The sequence below is a fragment of the Ambystoma mexicanum genome, chromosome 7q (assembly GCF_040938575.1).
Source record: "Ambystoma mexicanum isolate Mex_15411 chromosome 7q, UKY_AmexF1_1, whole genome shotgun sequence".
Lineage (NCBI taxonomy): Eukaryota > Metazoa > Chordata > Amphibia > Caudata > Ambystomatidae > Ambystoma > Ambystoma mexicanum.
Genome location: NC_090941.1, coordinates 519,139,228 through 519,158,631, shown reverse-complemented (window position 1 = coordinate 519,158,631; position 19,404 = coordinate 519,139,228). Strand labels below are relative to the sequence as shown.

The window sequence follows — 19,404 nt, the reverse complement described above, 5'->3', positions numbered from 1 at the left end:
CCAATTGGGATCGGCCATGTTCGGGGGGTTCCTGCATGTGTTGGCCAATCTGACGGCCCTCTCCTCCTCTGTGCAGGCTATCCACCGGTCGTTCTCCTTGCCGTCTTCCGGCCCAGATGCCACCATGGCCCCCTGTGGACCTGCCCCGACCAATGCAGCCAGCTCGGTGGGGATCCCATCCCTGCCACAGTTGGGAGTCGGAGGTCCAGCAGGGGTGGACGACACAGCAAGTGGACCCCAGCAGATGGAAGATGTGCCGGCATCATCGGGCAGGGCACGTGCACGACGGCGTCGGTGGTTACCATCAGCCTGGATGCCGTCGTGCTGGCAGAGGCAGTGGCGTCGGAGGCAGCAGCGGGCTCGACGTGGGAGGCATCATGGCTCAGGGCCATCAAGATCAGAGGGGCAGGCATCGGCCGGAGGGCAGGGCAACCCTGGCATGGCGGTGTGTTCCGTGTGGGAGGAGTTTGGCCAGCGGATAGGTGCGGAGCGGCAGCGGGCGGAAGAGGAGCGGCTCGCCATGGCCAGGGCGGAGATCTCCATGCGTCGGGCATTGAGGCGGGCTGAGTGCCTCGAGGAGGCTCGCAGGGATTTTGGTGAGCACATGGGGTTGTCCCTGCGAGACCTCGGGGCCAGGACAGAGTCCCGCCTCCAGGACATTGACATGGAGTTCGAGGATGCCCTGGCCAGCATCACCAAGTGAGCCGCAGGACTAGCCCGCTGCCTTTGTATATAGTTTTTTAGTTAGTTAGTGCTAGGTTTCCTTTATTTATTTTTATTATTTTGGACCGCTCGGACAATGGCCACTTTTTTGTACATATTTATTTTATTAGTTAGTATTAGGTTTCATTTGTGCTGTTGGGCTCATGGACCCTGGAACATTCCTGTATATATTGTTATATTTTGGGAGATACATTTTTTAATTTTTTTATTGTTTACACCATGACGTAATGGTTTTTCTTTGATTTCCTACTACATGGTTTTGCTTTGGACAAATTATATTGATTTTTTAATCCTTTGTTTTTTGGTTTATCATTTTTGTTCTCGGACATGGACCTTTTATTTACTTTGCCACATAGTTGTATGTTTTATTGGTTTACTTGATTTGTGTTTTTAATACATTTTAATATTATCTTACACTTGTGTTATTTTCTCTTTGGTTTCTTACATGTCATGATATGGGTTTTGACATTCACTTGCACCCATTGTGTATGTGTGTGTGACGGACATGTGTTCTTTTGCATACTTGCCTTTGGGGTTGTGTCATGTGATTGCATTCACTATGTGGGTGCATGCAATCCTTGCCTGGGTGTTTGTGCTGGGTATGCTGGCCATTACTGCCATGATTGTGTATCGTCAGGACCTGGGGCCAGGGGGACATGGGTGGGGGCCTGCTGGCAGGTTCCCCACAGTGCTGGGGGTGGGGGTGGTGGGAGACATGGGTTGGACATGGGTGGGGGCCTGCTGGCAGGTTCCCCACAGTGCTGGGGGTGGGGGTGGTGGGAGACATGGGTTGGACATGGGTGGGGGCCTGCTGGCAGGTTCCCCACAGTGCTGGGGGTGGGGGTGGTGGGAGACATGGGTTGGACATGGGTGGGGGCCTGCTGGCAGGTTCCCCACAGTGCTGGGGGTGGGGGTGGTGGGAGACATGGGTGGGGGCCTGGTGGAGGGTGTCCCTGGTGGATGGGGGGTGGGGGTGGTGGGAGACATGGGTTGGACATGGGTGGGGGCCTGCTGGCAGGTTCCCCACAGTGCTGGGGGTGGGGGTGGTGGGAGACATGGGTGGGGGCCTGGTGGAGGGTGCCCCTGGGGGGTGGGGGTGGTGGGAGACATGGGTGGGGGCCTGGTGGAGGGTGTCCCTGGTGGATGGAGGGTGGGGGTGGTGGGAGACATGGGTTGGACATGGGTGGGGGCCTGCTGGCAGGTTCCCCACAGTGCTGGGGGTGGGGGTGGTGGGAGACATGGGTGGGGGCCTGGTGGAGGGTGCCCCTGGGGGGTGGGGGGTGGGGGTGGTGGGAGACATGGGTGGGGGCCTGGTGGAGGGTGCCCCTGGTGGATGGGGGGTGGGGGTGGTGGGAGACATGGGTGGGGGCCTGGTGGATGGTGTCCCTGGTGGATGGGGGGTGGGGGTGGTGGGAGACATGGGTTGGACATGGGTGGGGGCCTGCTGGCAGGTTCCCCACAGTGCTGGGGGTGGGGGTGGTGGGAGACATGGGTTGGACATGGGTGGGGGCCTGCTGGCAGGTTCCCCACAGTGCTGGGGGTGGGGGTGGTGGGAGACATGGGTGGGGGCCTGGTGGAGGGTGTCCCTGGTGGATGGGGGGTGGGGGTGGTGGGAGACATGGGTTGGACATGGGTGGGGGCCTGCTGGCAGGTTCCCCACAGTGCTGGGGGTGGGGGTGGTGGGAGACATGGGTGGGGGCCTGGTGGAGGGTGCCCCTGGGGGGTGGGGGGTGGGGGTGGTGGGAGACATGGGTGGGGGCCTGGTGGAGGGTGTCCCTGGTGGATGGGGGGTGGGGGTGGTGGGAGACATGGGTTGGACATGGGTGGGGGCCTGCTGGCAGGTTCCCCACAGTGCTGGGGGTGGGGGTGGTGGGAGACATGGGTGGGGGCCTGGTGGAGGGTGCCCCTGGGGGGTGGGGGTGGTGGGAGACATGGGTGGGGGCCTGGTGGAGGGTGCCCCTGGTGGATGGGGGGTGGGGGTGGTGGGAGACATGGGTGGGGGCCTGGTGGAGGGTGTCCCTGGTGGATGGGGGGTGGGGGTGGTGGGAGACATGGGTTGGACATGGGTGGGGGCCTGCTGGCAGGTTCCCCACAGTGCTGGGGGTGGGGGTGGTGGGAGACATGGGTGGGGGCCTGGTGGAGGGTGCCCCTGGGGGGTGGGGGGTGGGGGTGGTGGGAGACATGGGTGGGGGCCTGGTGGAGGGTGTCCCTGGTGGATGGGGGGTGGGGGTGGTGGGAGACATGGGTGGGGGCCTGGTGGAGGGTGTCCCTGGTGGATGGGGGGTGGGGGTGGTGGGAGACATGAGCAGGTGTGCAGGGTAGTTCCCTGTGGTGTGTGCTGCCTGCAGGGGCCGTGGAGGGTGTACAGGTAATGCCTGGGAGCACACAGCCAATTCGCGTGTGGAACTTCCCGCGCACCCCTGAAATCCACGTACCCGGCCATATCGCGTGTGGAACTTCCCGCGCACCCCTGAAATCCACGTACCCTGCCATATCGCGTGTGGAACTTCCCGCGCACCCCTGCAATCCACGTACCCTGACTAATCGCGTGTGGAACTTCCCGCGCACCCCTGAAATCCACGTACCCGGCCATATCGCGTGTGGAACTTCCCGCGCACCCCTGAAATCCACGTACCCTGCCATATCGCGTGTGGAACTTCCCGCGCACCCCTGAAATCCACGTACCCGGCCATATCGCGTGTGGGACTTCCCGCGCACCCCTGAAATCCACGTACCCTGACTAATCGCGTGTGGAACTTCCCGCGCACCCCTGCAATCCACGTACCCGGCCATATCGCGTGTGGAACTTCCCGCGCACCCCTGAAATCCACGTACCCGGCCATATCGCGTGTGGAACTTCCCGCGCACCCCTGAAATCCACGTACCCGGCCATATCGCGTGTGGGACTTCCCGCGCACCCCTGAAATCCACGTACCCTGACTAATCGCGTGTGGAACTTCCCGCGCACCCCTGCAATCCACGTACCCGGCCATATCGCGTGTGGAACTTCCCGCGCACCCCTGAAATCCACGTACCCGGCCATATCGCGTGTGGAACTTCCCGCGCACCCCTGAAATCCACGTACCCGGCCATATCGCGTGTGGGACTTCCCGCGCACCCCTGCAATCCACGTACCCTGCCATATCGCGTGTGGAACTTCCCGCGCACCCCTGAAATCCACGTACCCGGCCATGTCGCGTGTGGAACTTCCCGCGCACCCCTGCAATCCACGTACCCGGCCCTATCGCGTGTGGGACTTCCCGCGCACCCCTGAAATCCACGTACCCGGCCATATCGCGTGTGGGACTTCCCGCGCACCCCTGAAATCCACGTACCCTGACTAATCGCGTGTGGAACTTCCCGCGCACCCCTGAAATCCACGTACCCGGCCATATCGCGTGTGGGACTTCCCGCGCACCCCTGAAATCCACGTACCCTGACTAATCGCGTGTGGAACTTCCCGCGCACCCCTGAAATCCACGTACCCGGCCATATCGCGTGTGGAACTTCCCGCGCACCCCTGAACTCCACGTACCCGGCCATATCGCGTGTGGGACTTCCCGCGCACCCCTGAAATCCACGTACCCTGACTAATCGCGTGTGGAACTTCCCGCGCACCCCTGAAATCCACGTACCCGGCCATATCGCGTGTGGGACTTCCCGCGCACCCCTGCAATCCACGTACCCGGCCATATCGCGTGTGGAACTTCCCGCGCACCCCTGAAATCCACGTACCCGGCCATATCGCGTGTGGGACTTCCCGCGCACCCCTGCAATCCACGTACCCTGCCATATCGCGTGTGCAACTTCCCGCGCACCCCGGTATGCACGCACACGTTTATTTTTTCTCTCAGCGCGTGTCTGTGTTTGTGGGTACCCCTTTGTACGTCATTTGTCCTGGAGGGCCACAGTATTGGACATTGATCATGTCTGTATATAGGTGCTATTTGTTGGCGCACCTTTTAGCGCACATTTCTTGCAGGCGCAGAGACGCTACCGCCTGCTTTCTTGTGGCGGTCGTGTTTGTGCCTGTTTGTGCCTGTGCGCTGCTTTGAGCGTGCGCTTTTTTGCCCTATTCTATTCCATGAATACGTGTTGTATGCGAGCGTGTGGGCGTTCCGCGCACTTGCCTCCTATACTTTCCCCGTGCCGCCCACATTCTTCCCCATTCCGAGTGTTGTGCCCCATTTTATTCCCCATTCCGAGTGTCCCGCCCTGTGTTCCGCCTACTTTAGAGCTGTGCGCTGCGCTCGGAGTGATAGCGCAGTGGCCGTGGCGCACGACGTTGGTTGACCTGTGCGCCGGCCTGCGCCGCGCGCTTTTTCAGCGCACGTCCTCTGCTTTTCTTGCGCACGGACTTCCATGAATCGACGTGCGCTGGTTTCCCTGCGCTTTTCGCTAATCGGGATTTTCGGCGCACATTTATTCCATGAATCGGCCTGTATATTGCTCAGACCATCTGGGACTGGTGCTCTAGACGCACTACCTCTTTTAATGAGACCTTCTATTACATCTTCCGAAGATGGTAAGTCCCATGATTTCGACGATTTTAGGGGGCATGCAACATTAGTGCTGGCAGAATCAGCATACAGGCTATTATAAAGCTCCAGCCACTGAGTTCCATGATGCCATTCAATTGGCTGCTGATCTGGTTGTTATACTCAGTGTGGTTCAATACATTCCAAGTCTGGGTTGTGTCTTTGTTTACCAGTGATTCTAACATCGCTTCACTATCCTGCTGGAACAAAAGGGCTTTTCTTCCACGAATCCAGTTTCTGTAGCTGCATTTAACTGTTTTAAGTGTACTCGATCTATTAATCAATGGTAGTCGACTGATAGATTTTTTCTCACGCCGAAAATTCACCTTCTTTAGTTTTAATTCAGGATCAAATTGATGATTATACTTATAGATTATTTGACTCGAAGTTACAGAAGTAACTTTAAAAAAGTTCAATGCTAACCGTATAGGAAATTCTGCAGCCTCCAGATTGCTGCTGCAGGATTTTGTTGTTCAGTACATGTAGTTTGTCTTCTGTCCATCGGAAACGAGTTCTCGCATTGTAAAGTATAAGTGAAGATTTCAGCCATTGGATGGTTCTGGCTTTTGTGCTATCCCAAGTCCAGGAAAGGGTGAGCATGTGATGATCGCTCTGTGATTGTTCCACAATTTCAAATTTATCTGCAGCAGTGAACAGTTGATCGTCTAAATATATGTAATCAATTGTGCTCTTTAAGAAGCCTCTACTCCAGGTTTTATGCAGTGGAACATCGCCCGGTAATGAGCCATTGGCCATTTTGAAGCCTCTTTCTTTCATTAGTCTGGTCCATCTACCTGCGGAGGTGTTACTTTTCAAATGACTCACAGTGAGGCAATGTAGATTTAAATCTCCTGCAATAATAGTAGCAGTGATGTCAGGGGTAACGAGTATGGTATTTAGAAGTAGCCCCAGCTCCTTATAGAAACAATCATCAGATATTCCAGCTGGGTTCTTGTATATGTTTAAGAGAGCTATTTGTCACTTGTAGTATTTAATTTTAACTAGTTGCAAAAAGTTGTTCGCAGCAGCCCAGGGCTGAATTGAGAGACCTACATTTTTTTAACGCCTACTAAAAGGCCTGGGGTAGGTCTCCCTCTAACGGAAGACTTTGCAGGTAGTAGTGCGATCTCATGATCATTCCATGTGAGGGTCGCCGTCAGCCACGTTTCCTGGAAAACTACAATGTCGAATCTATCAATTTGATTATCTCTGGAACATTGTAGATGAGCGTGGCCGATCTTGATCTCTGAATGTTATGCATTCACATGTGGACATACGGCTACAAAATGTCTCTTCCTGTGCACATTTCGTGCATTTAGTCAAGGGTCTTTCTATTGCATTACTTAAAGTGTTGGCCTCTTTCTTATCAGGATCTTGGGCAATGAAGAAACGCATCCTAAATAAATCCATCTTACGCTTCCAAATTGTGTCCAATGCAACCTCCGAGGGGATCCAGAGTATGGCGATGGATAAGTCAGTGTCACTTAGAAACTCTACTTGTTCAACATCGACTGATGTAATATCTTCTAGTGCCGGAACATCACTGAAAATGTTCATAATACTAGGTCTACATAGATCGAATGTGGAACATGGCGATGCACGACATTTGATAATCAATGAGTGAGATCTAGGCAGGAGCTTCTTTTTAGCCATAGTTGGCTCAAGTCTATTCTCATTGTGACCACCTTCGGCAACCGGCTGGTGAATTGCACCAACTCTATTTGTTGTCAAAGGTTGAGTCCATGGGCCATGCGGTTGTCTAGTGTTATCGTTTGCCTGGTGAGTTAGGCATAACTGAGTGCTATGGTTCTGTTGTGAGCAACCTTTTTTGTGGGAGCTTAAATTGATTCGTGAAATTCTGATCTATTACTCCAATGGGAGGGGTCTTATTGTCTTTGATGTGAGAATTTAAATGCAGGTCCACTGCCCTCCTGATTTCCGAATGCCTCTGTGCATCGACAGATTTATCAGATAGTGTCGGGATTTTATCCTCATTGCACTTATCTCGTTTATGATGTAGTGATGGGGCCCTTGATTCTTGCATAGCAGTTTCAACATCTTGCTCCATTACTGCAATGAGGTCATTCAGCGGAGCATGCGTTAAGGAACAATCACTATTTTGTAGTGCGTTGACTTTTTGAGATTTAGGGACACTCTTCGATTTTTTTAGCGTAGAAGAACATAACGTTTGTGGTGTATTTCTGAGAAGAACTAATGGCACAAATAAATTGCTTAGAGCTCTTTGTAGTAGCGAATAGTGTAGTCTTCATGCTTTTTTTTTTTCCTTGGGACCTGACTGATTTGTTTTATCTATGGTCTGTTTATTAACATTCTTATGCGATTTCTTGTTAGCAAAAATGTGGAAGGGAAGTGGTGTATCAATAGCTTCGTGCGCAGTAGTTTCTTGTTCTAAGCTAACCCAAGAGGCGTTAATTTCTCTGATCACTAAGTCAGCTGTGTTATCATCAACTGGACATATGACTTGCTGAAATACAGGCATTACAGAAGATGTCGCCTCACGATTGGTAAGTAATGATTGATCACTGACCATCGGATGGAATATTGTTATGGATTCTAGTGTTTAGCTCTTGTGCAATCCAATCTAAAATCAGCTAAATTTGTGCTGACTGCTGTGCTATTTTCATATCCAGTGATTCAAAAAAACTTTAAATAAGCTAGTTATGGCCATGTTAACGGCTGATAAGGTAATTACAAACATTGAGTTTTGTTTTGAATGGTGTTTCTGTGATTGTGATTTTTGTGATTGTGAAGACGTGCGCCTACACAGCGTATGTTGGGCATAGGACACAGGGATAACTGATGAATCTAATGAACAATGGTTACATTGAACAGGTGATTGTGATAAATTCGTAACATTAGGTGATTCTTGAAAACTAGCGTGAATGGATATGTCTGAATTCAGATTATTTCTACTTGCTAACTCAGCAGATTCAGTAGTAGGTTTAGTAGCAGGTAACATGGGTGCTGATGATGACAGGTCAGCGGTTAGTATGGTATGATCAGACAGAGCTTGTAGAGGGGCACTCTTCTATGTTGACAGTCTGGGAGGAGCAGTTATTACACCAATTGCTGTTCCGTTTTCGGTTGCAGGCGCGTAACCGTTTTGTGTTGTTCATACCAGCGATGCCTGGAATGATGGAACGTGGTGAACAAAAGTTTCTGATGTCAAGAATATCTGTATACAGGGTTTTGAGACTGGAGTGTGATACAGGGGTTAGTGTAATTACCCTTTTTGACGTTCGCCTAGTTTTATTGGAAATCTCGAGCACCATGCTGGGAGGCATATCTAGATGGAGCGTCATGCTGGTTTTCAATGAATACAGTCGAACCAGCATGAATACAGTCGAACCAGCATGCACCTTTCTAAGCAAGCTAACAGCGATGTATGAGTGAGATAAGAACAGTTCACTTTTTTCCTCACCGAGCAAGTCACCAACAAGGTCCGCGCCACCCACTCAACGCACACCGCAGTGGTAAAGCGGTACTTGTGGGTACTTGCCCAGGTCCAAATTTGTAGGGGGGGCAGTAAGGGGCGTGGCCACGCTAGTTTGACTGTTAAATTAAGCCTGAAAACAAACAATAAAACGTATATAAGTATGCTATAACATATATATGTTAATAGCAAGCATTGAACAGTAAGTCCTTAGCAGTGTTCACCTTGACAGTTTGCCAAATCCACAAGAAACGATGCAGCAGGGTAGTCAAGCAACAGAGTCACTCGCGGCAAAGCGGTACTTGTAGGTACTTGCCCGGGTGCGCACGGCTTCCAAATTTGTAGGGGGGGGGGCAATAAGGGACGTGGCCACACTAGTTTGACTGTTAAATTAAGTCTTGACAGTTTGTCAAATCCACAAGAAACGATGCAGCAGGGTAGTCCAGCAGGAGTCACTCATGGCAAAGCAGTACCTGTGGGCACTTGCACGGGTGCAGCACATATTGTAAAGGCATAAGGAAAGACTTATATGTCAGTGGCTATGTGACAGCTGTAACGAATTGACTGTATTCTATGGGTTGCAGTGCGAGACGGGGCAAGGGTATTGTAAATAGGCTATCAATCCCTAGTGCAACAGTCTGCAGTTGAGAGCTCTACTATACTTAACATGCAGAACACATGCATCAATGGCTAACATGGGGTCAACATGCAAATTACGTGCACAATTGTCAGTTAAGGGCCTCCCTTAAGAGTGAGCCGGTACGGAAACAAAGTGCCAGTAATGTTGTTACCGGCACCTTTTCCGAACCGCCTCACTCAGTGTTTGCTGGTAGCGGCTGTGAATTACTGGCAGGCCTGACCTACTGGTAATTCAGGTCCCCTACCAGCAAATAAATAATTGAAGCACCGGCACCTTTAACAACAGTGCCGGTGCTTCAGTGTTCCCATGGGAATGGAAGCTTACTGTTCCGCCGCCGCCCGTAATATTCTGGTATTACCGGGATATCAGGTGGCAGAAACGGTAAGCAGAGGCTGCCGGCAACCTCGTAATGAGGGAAAAATGACCCAACTGGTTGTCTGTGCCATTGCCAGTCAACCCTGTCTTTTAAAGAGAAACCTTGTGCTACCCCCCCCACCCCCCGCATTGACCCACCCAAGTCCCCTGAATGTCAATTTCTCACCTGTAAGTCCTGACTGCCTGATCCTTTCTGCTTAGTGTGGTAGGGGTGTCTGAGGGAGAGGCTGAATTCCTACTACAGGTGGGGATTTCGGAGTGAAAGTCACTGAAGGCTTTAGTATCCGGTGGGGGCTTTGGATGAGCTAGAGAGGCTTATTCAGAAGCAAGTGGGCTCTGTGAGGTACTAGAGCAGTTTGTTAAGAGGACCTAGATTCATTGAAATTCAAGTAGCAGGTGGGTCGTGGGGTGGTGGATGGAAGAGCTTATGTTTGGAGAGCCTATTTCCATTCAATGTTATTTGCTGACTCTTGTCACAGCGGCCAGATCTAAATTGATTAAATAAGAGAGCTTATGGATGGGCTGTGTAGGTTGTGGGAGGGGGTGGGTGCCTCTGAGATATGGTGGGTGGATTGATTTTAGTCACAATAACAATGGTACACTTGAATTGTCTTACAGATCAAAGCATATAACCAAAACCTAGAATAACCATATCATTTATTTTGTGGTAGGTTATCATTCCAAGATGATAGTACACTCCTATTTTACTCTTTTGGAATACCCCTATGAGAAAGGGGATGGGGAACAAATAACACGTTTGAGGGATTTGCATAACATCAAAGAGCATTTCAGCATAAGATTGATCACAGATCTTTATATTTGACGAATATCTATGTGATGAAAGAGTTGTATGCTTGAATATGTAATGCACACTTGGCTTGGTGTTCATACAGGGACGTCATTTCACCAAAATGCCAGGGGTAGCCGAAGTGACATCACATGACCCTTGACCTCTGATGACATCACAGGATGTGATGTCATTTGACCCCACCCCGAAGTGACATCACAGGAAGCGATGGAACACGACCGTTTACCCCTTGACAAAACAAAAAGTACCATCACATAGCATTGTTTCTAAGTACACTGTGAAAAATATGGTTACAATATCACTGTAACATGATATACATTTCATACAAGAAGGGATCACCATATATGTATGAGCAGAAAAAAACATGCTATAACTGCAACTTGTGAAAAGCAAAATACATAAATGGATGCTTATTCTACTCTAAATGCTTTTTGTAGTATTTTGTCTGCATTGTGAATTTGAGGTGTTTATGAACAGTAAATCAGTGACTCACCCCCTGAAGTGTGCCTGAAATAAACCGTTAGCGAGTCTAGCAATTATTGTATGGAATTCCAGAAAGACAAATAGCTCATAGGCGCATGGCATTGGCCACAGCCCAGAAGCTTTTATTTGTAAAAATAAAAAAGAAAAGGTTTTTGAATTTTTTTTTTCGGGGTAGTAAGGGAGATCACACGGGTAGCAAGGGAGACCTCAGGGGTCGCAACTGCAACCCCTGGCGACTCCTAAATGACGTCCCTGTATTCATACCATGTTTCACAACACTCGCCCTAACATTAAAATGTAATCAACATTGAAGCGTACGTACTGATTAGGACAGCGTCAGGATTTGGATGTGAGGATAAACTGGCTGTGACTTCACTCAATCTTTTGGAGTCCGATGGACAGCCAGAGATAATGTTTACTTTATCCACACAGAACTTTAGATGGGTTTCAGGGTAAGGACTAATGTGAATATGTCCAGTTGCAAATGCACAGTCAGCCTATGAGAATTACTATATATATTATCCTGCAGTACAGGCTCTGAATGCCATTCAAAAGATTGCTCCTGGCGCTATCTGAGCTATATAGTTCATGTGCATCGTAACAAGAACATTGGTAGTATAGATGAATGGACACTCAACTTTGAAAAGGAAACGGTCCGGGACCTGCAGTCCTTCCTCTCTGCCAGTGTTCTACTTTGTTTTTTTCTACTTTTCTCTCCCTCCAAAACCTTGCAGAACAGGAATGGAAGCAATGGCCTTAAATTAAATACATTGTTTTCAAACTTTAAAGATATCATTAGCCATCCACATTCCTAAGTTAATGTAGAGACCCTTACCTGCTTGTGTTCCAACATTGTGCTTATTTACAAACATTTCATGTAAAGAGTGTGGTACCATTGAACCACACCAGTAACTACCCCTGCATTGAGTCTCTTGCAAGGATGTTACTATCAACGTCATTCCCATTCATTTGCAGCCTAGCTGTCACTCACTCCAAGGACAGCCAGCCGGCCAATCACCTTTGGGTGCATTCCTGTAACGAAGGAGACTAAGGACAGGGAGTTTTGGGCACCTTTCTTGCTTCCTGCCCTGCCAGACACGCTGGTGCCAGAGGCGGGCTTCACCAGTGAACCCTGCCAAATACTAAACGAACCAAGGGACCAAACCAGGTTTTGCACGCAGAGTAAATGTCAAGAAGTAACATTCCAACAAGAAATGGTGAAAAAAGAAGACCAGGGCCATTTTTACATAATGGGCACCCATGGGTGCTATACTGCAGCTGCAAACCCAGCCCGCGGTAAGAACCCACAATGGTAGGAAAAAGTAAACCACTGACACCAGCCATTATTTGTAGAAAGGGTAACATAAAAATGTTACACTAGAAGTTAGACAAAGAGGATACTAAGTAACCCCTCCAGCACCCTATTCTAAGATAGTGTGTGCTGGGTCTACAAAGAGGGAAAAAAAGTAAAGTCAAATTCACTTTACTACTCTTGGAAACAGTAGTTCTACCAAAAGAAGGTATTTAAACCTTAGCAGAAATCCAAAGGATTTCTCTGTGACACTGCACTGAGGGTGCTGTGTGTCGCAATGTAAAAAGATGATGCCTGTGGATTTTGTCAGACTTCAAAACCAAAAGCAACACAGTGTTCAAATCAAATATAAAAGCATGAGAGAGTGGGAAAAAGGTCTCACTCTCTTCAGGATAAAAAGTCCTACAGTCCAGCAAAAGAGCTGGGCGTCTCGAAGGTAGAAGGGAATTAGCACATTTCTGAGAATGCTCCCTAACAAAGGTGAACATAAAAAAGATGGTGCTGAAAGCAAACCAGTCAGCCCAAAATGTTTGAGGGAAAGAGACAAGACAAATCTGGGCCTGAGAAACTATTTGGAGGCTAAACAGAAATAAGAAGCAACTGGTTTAGAAAGACTAGCCTTTAAGATACTAGAAGGCAGGTAAGACTAATGAAAATACAGATCCTGACAAATATTAAAATCAAATATTTAAATAAAACTATCGCAAATATAATGTGTTCTGGTTGATGTGAGTTAATAAATGCCACACAGCCACATAGATAGATACAAGATGGTGCGAGGAGTCAGGAATGAAACTCGGACACAAGTTAGCCACATTTTTGGTTAAAGACTTTTATTGCAAATAGAAATGGCTTGGAAAAATGCCCCTCCGACCCTACCCTAAGAAGAACTTCCCTAACTGAACCAAAAACTAAGGATTTTTCAGTGTCAGAATGTCCAAAATAAAAACTGTTCTGTGCCCAATGTTCTATTCTGACCCTCACACGAAAACTAAACTCTAAGGTGAAACAGGAAATGTCTTTAACCCTGGAAGGTTTGGGAAAGTGTTCACAAAAAGAAAAGCTGGCTTTCAACATAAAGGTTCTGCAAGGATATGGGTCCATGCTTCAGAGGAGGACTCCCTTCTCCTAGATTTCTTCTTGGTCCTCTGAAGTTTCACTTTCAACGGCTCCTTGTGCCTTTCTTGGTTCACAACATTATATCTGAAGCTCACATCCAACAGTTCCTGGCGGCTTTCTTGGCTCACAACAATGTATCTGAACTTCACATCCAACAGCTCCTTATGCCGTTCTTGGCCCACTACAACCTTGTATTAGTTTTGCAATTGTATCTCTCTTGAACATCTGGTTCATACAATCCTTTCCTAGTCCTGATGTTCCTTCTCAGGACCTCTTTGTCAAAGAACACAGTTCTTTACTCTTATTAAACAACACAGTTTTGATTGCCTGGTATACTCTCCTGCCAGGTCTTCTTATTTTCACACACTTGTGATGGTTGCCTGTATTCTCTCCAGCCAGGACTTCTGAGGTGCACATGGACTCTCTGCCCTTTTCCATAGTCGCACACACTCTTTGTTTGCAAATGTATCTTCTGAATATATATTTCTGAATATATATTTTGGTCATGGATTTTCCTTCGTTCGCACACTTTGCATTTATCCTCTTCTAGGGGCTTTATTTGCAATTTGTTTCCCCTTTTAATATAAAATGCATTCTCTCTTCCTCTTATTTGTTTGTAGTTCAGTCTCTTGCTTTCAGCATACCTGCCGATAGACCCAGGGGTCCCCACAGCCTCTGGGAAGACTCACTGGCGTTCGTTGGTGTCGTTCTATGCTACCGCAGTGAACCAGAGATGCACTTTCATCTGCTCCTGTATCGTGATGGCCCCTGCCTGCTTCTCACGGCTTACACTTCCAGCGTCTGCTTTGCTTCGGGCACCAGTAAGGAATGCACTGCTCTGGATCACCTGCAAACGCCCAGGAGTCCCTCGCTTACTCCTGGCATTCTCGCAGCGTGTCGTTTTTTCACTGCCGCATTCTCCTTCGCTGGTGAGCCTCCTGGCTCCACCACGCTGGTACAACTCGCCCTGCGATCTTCTCAGCCTCACTGAGAGACTCTGTTCTCTCACGCCTGCAGCAGACATTGATGTTCTGCTTCACTTGCCTTTTAAATTTCCCAGGCACAGGTGGTCGTGAGTAAACACTAGAATGCTCACTGTGCTTGGGGCTTTTCTCATTCTGCATTGGTCGATTTTTATTCTTCTTCGTCCAAGTACTTTGGTCATTCTGGGACATGAAGCCCAGGTTTTGGAATTGGTTTGGATGTCTTGAATATACATTTTCAGTAGTTTTAAATGGAAAATGATTCTTGGATGAATGGAAGGTGAAATTGGAAAGAGTGGTCTCCCTACCCTTAATGGGAGAAGGAGTGGGCATAGAGCAATAGACCATGAGGGTATTAGATATGGAAGGGTTATTTTCATAAGAAAATGGGGGATATCATGTCTCACCCGATGAAAACATGACCTCTCCCCAGAGGTTGTCACCTCCCATGTGATCCTCCCTCATAAAGCCGTCCCCAGTGTCAGGACCAGAGAAATCGGTGATGGCTCCATCGGGCTCATCACAATGGTAAATAACTATATTGGGTCTAATAGAAGATTCAAATATTTTAGATAGTTAGCCCCTGTGAATGTCCATTAAATCATATTTTGTCATGGTATGAATAATGTATCTTCTTATTTCTTGATATTCTGAATCTTCTCCTTGTTATTCTGGTTTTGCACTGGTGTTTTCTTCCATTCAAATCACCAATATCTTGGTAACCCTACATCTGCAGCATTTATCCCTGTATGAACCCCAGATAATATAACAAGACAAATGCTGATGACTGTATTCAATTTAGCTAGTCACTTGTTATTAGTCTTTAATATCCTATATTTTTCTAAAAGACACCATTGACCTGTGCATCCTCAGTATGTTTTGTGAGTCTTATTTGATAATTGATACTTATAGCCACATCTTTAATTCTCTAAACATGCGCTCAAAATGTATTGTGTAGGGTGATTGTTGTGAGAGGTATATGTAAGCACCTTCCTTCGATTATCAGCTTGGATGATGGCACAGGCTAGTACAGTAAGATGTGTAGAGGTTGAGGATTACTTAACAGCCAATTTAAAAATCTATTAACAAATGCACACACATTTATTCACGTGTGTGGGTGTTACTGGGTGATACGGCCAATTAACATAATGTGTATTCTATATGACTTTCAAAATTAAATGTTAAAATTAAAATACTTATTCTATTTTTTTAGACTTCATTTCTAAGGGAAGGAAGCAATTAAAAGAAGCTGTTTCCACAGAAAATAATTGTGAGCCTGTAGTCCAGATAAACATTATGAAGGAGTCACCATCTGTGTCTCCTGTGACTCTAACAACAGCTGCAAATGAAGGTATGTGCAAAATGTATCCAATAACGCAAAAATTGAGGTGTAAAGTCTTGGCTTCCTTGTATGTATGTTTGTGTTAGTTCAGCCATTCTACATGTTTCAGTGCGTTTCTCTGCTTTCATAACTCTTGATTGTATACCAGTGTCTGTGTTTTATGTTCATTCGTTTGTGTTGATATGGAGGGTCATGTGAGAGACACAAAAAACAAGGCTCCAAAGTGGTTTATGGTCTTTGTTTGTACAGTTCAAAAAAGGTCAAGACAAAAGTCCAAGTAGTGAATGGAAAAATCTTATAAGTATCTTTTCTCAAGGTGATTGAGACTCTTTGCGGGCTCCTACGAATCTCTCGATGATGAATACCTCTGTCAGCAGTTGTAGCTACAACTGAAGCCTCTGTCGGGGTTGGAGTGGAGCCAGGTGCCCTCGCTAGCACAAAGGCCCCCTTCTCCACCTTCAGGCTTGCACTCCCTGGTCGTCTCTTGTTCTATGTTCCTTACTACGCTGAGATCCCGGCCTGGGTCTTGTATCCTCTCCCTCCTCTGCCATCTGCATTGGGCCAACCTGGCCTCCAAGTTCGTTCGTTATAAAAAAAAAACAATTACATTCTTATTCTTTCTGTCTTTACCACCACCTCCTTCATTTGTTACCACCTGCTCATTAAAATCATCATCTCCTCCTGTTATCTCATCTAGACCCTTGCTGCCTCCTCCTGATATAACCACATCCTCCAACATCTCCCCCCCCTCCTACTAATTTTGCCATATCCTAATATTGCTACCTTCCCCTGACATAGCCACCTCCTCCAAGTCTTTACCACCTCCTCCTGGTGTTATCCCCTCACCCAAACACTCTCTGCCTCCTCTTGCTATAAACACGTCCTCCAAGTCTTCAACACCTCCTCTAGCCTTACCACCACCCACAGTAACCACTTTCCAGAGCTCTTCACCACATTCTCCTGATATTACCACCTCCTCCAGGCTCTCACCACCTCCTCCTGATAGAACGACATCTTCCAGTTCTTCACCACCTTCTCCTAGCTCCTTCTGCCTCTCCCAGTTCTGAATGTCACACTCCTTGTAGCATGCTCAAAACTGCTTTATCCGCCAGCAACAACCGGCTTCAATGACCGTTACCACTATGCTGGGATGTTTGCCTTGTATGGTGAGATCCCCCCTCCGAATGTGTGGGAGTCTGGATGAGGAAGGCTGGGTTTGGCTGTGGATTCCAACCTCGTTTGGGTTTCATTGAGGCTGAGGGGGGCAGCCTAACACTATATTAACCCTTGTGTACCTCATTTGGGTATATGTAGGGCCGGGAAGAGCTGCCTGTGTCCACCAATCTGGCATGCTGTTGCTGTCCCTGTGAGTATAGTTTTTGGGGGTTAAGGGTGTCATAAGTGTTAATCTCTTATTTTACACAGTTTTAGGGGTTGTTTGGAATTTTTCCAGACTTCGCAAGCGGGCCCCAATACTTTGCTGACGGGTCCGCAAACCTTGAATATCGCACGGGGGGGCATGTTCAGAAACATGCACAACCAAGTAGAATACAGTAGGGTTTTCGTTTGGGAGTCTTGTGTAAATGGTCGAGGCTCTTTACATGGGAGAGTGGTCTAGTGGTCCTAATTTAATGATCCCCTACCAAGTGGTGCAGACCAAGGGAGTGTGACTTGGGGATCCTTCGCATTCCACCCTGGGCCCATCATCCTCTCCCTCAGGGATGCACACAACCTCATGAGCCATTCTCCTGCTCTTCAGGAACAGGCAGGGGATTTGTCACACTGTACATGACTGTTTGTGATAATGCACATAGTTGCTTGTTTACATTGTTAGTCGAAGATGTCTGAAGTTTGCACCATGGCCCTTGGTTGTCTTTATCTTGGTAAATGTTGCTATGTTGATGTTATGTAGGACAGGCTTGTGGGGTGGGCTTTGCTGCTAAGATTATTTTTGATGCCCTTCTTAAGTGCTCCTTCTAAACCCTGAGCTTTGTCATCAAAACCCTTTCTGACTGGTATTTGTACCGGGCAAAGGCGGACCTTGGACACTCTGCATAAATGTGTGCAAACCACATTTTCCTGAGCCTTTGACTGCATGCAGGTGGTGAATCAGAGGAGAACAACAGAGTGTGTACATAGGAAAGGTAAACATCTGCGGTGGTAGCTGACGTGCATTCTTGAAGATTGCACTAGGTATTTACTAGCACAGCAAAGGTGTGCACAATCTGGGTAAATGATGAGCCTATTGGGAGTGGCAGTGCCTCACAACATGGAGTATTACTGCACAAGTCCAAGGTAAATGTATGCATACAAAAACATGCCATGATGCATGTAACAGTCAATCACAGCGATGTTTTCAGCAAATCGGTTATGCCCGGAAAACGTATGCTAATGCCAACCTAAGATTTTGAGGACTTAGGGCCTGTGAGCTGGAGGGAAACACTCCGGGAAGATGCCCATTTTCGGTGCAATTACCTGCGGTGGTATTGTCTTGAAAAGTGGTATTTCTCCTCAGGGACCAGCCCTTATTAGCATAAATCACCCAATTTCACCCACTTACAGGTCCGCTCGTGCTGAGCAATGAACTCATGCGTGAGAAATGACACCTTCAGTATAAATTTAGCATTTATTAGACAAACAACATAATATAACAGAACAGTAAATTTAGCAGCAATTTGGAATTCAAGTTAGAGAAGATTACAAAGCTTAGTAATACCGCCAGACGGGTGGTCGCTAATGCAAATAAAGGTGGGAAGTATCCCATTTGGGATACCGGCCAACTTGCGATGAGGCGTCAGTTATTGGCAGAGTTTGTTTCCATTATTACTTTCAGTAACTGGTGTGTGTGTCCTATTTCCCATACTTTTGCCTGCTGCATTATGTGCAATGTCTGACTTATAGGGGCGTTACTGCTTTTTGAGAGTTCACCACTTTTACAGCTGTTTCCTACCTACCCCAAAGTCAGCGCTGATGTCCTTTTATGCTGGATTTGGTACACAGGAACCTTGCTGAGTTTGATTCTCTATATATAACTCTGTTATCTAAGTGTCTCTTTCATTTCTTACCTCTCGCATACCCCCTCAAGGCTATATATGCAACGTCATTCAATGATTTTCGTAAAGATTTCTAATGCAAACTCAACTTTTTGGAGACTTGCCAATACTCTATGTGAAACCTTTCTAGTGACTTAATACTTTCGTACGGTAACACAGCATCTTTTTTTTTCTTACACATCTTCCAGTTCTTCACAACATTTCCCTGACTCTTTCCCTATACCCTTATCACATGGGTTGATTGACTGGTGATCAAATCTTTGTTTGAAGGCATATAATATCCTCTCCCTTAGCTTTCACTGCTTCCAGGGGCCTTATCACAAGTGAGGCGCTAGTGGTAAAAGAGACGATATTTGGAAATACTGCCTGTTTTACAGCTCAGCCAAGTTATGGGGCTTGTTACCGGAATCCTGAAAGTCCACATGCTTTTGTGTGGCAGTAATCACGCGACCCTTTTTGTCTTTACCGGATTAAGTAACTGATAGAGTTTGGCGTTATTAGCCGAGATAAAACCGCTATGTTTGTAATGAAACTCGAAGAGTTTCTCTTAGCCTATTCATAACTGCAGTTAACT

At 47.6% G+C, this 19,404-nt stretch overlaps 1 protein-coding gene across 4 annotated transcripts in view; it reads left to right on the top strand.

Annotated features, from left to right (window-relative positions):
* Positions 1–19,404, top strand: part of LRRC63 (leucine rich repeat containing 63) — a 418,560-nt gene that overhangs the window by 75,139 nt on the left and 324,017 nt on the right. For 3 of the 4 annotated variants that reach the window (XM_069640384.1, XM_069640383.1, XM_069640385.1), the window contains exon 3: positions 15,649–15,786. The exons of the other annotated variant lie outside the window; for it this stretch is intronic. In XM_069640384.1, coding sequence (XP_069496485.1) covers positions 15,649–15,786 — 138 coding nt within the window. The remainder of the gene's footprint in view (positions 1–15,648; positions 15,787–19,404) is intronic. 4 annotated transcript variants of the gene reach the window in all.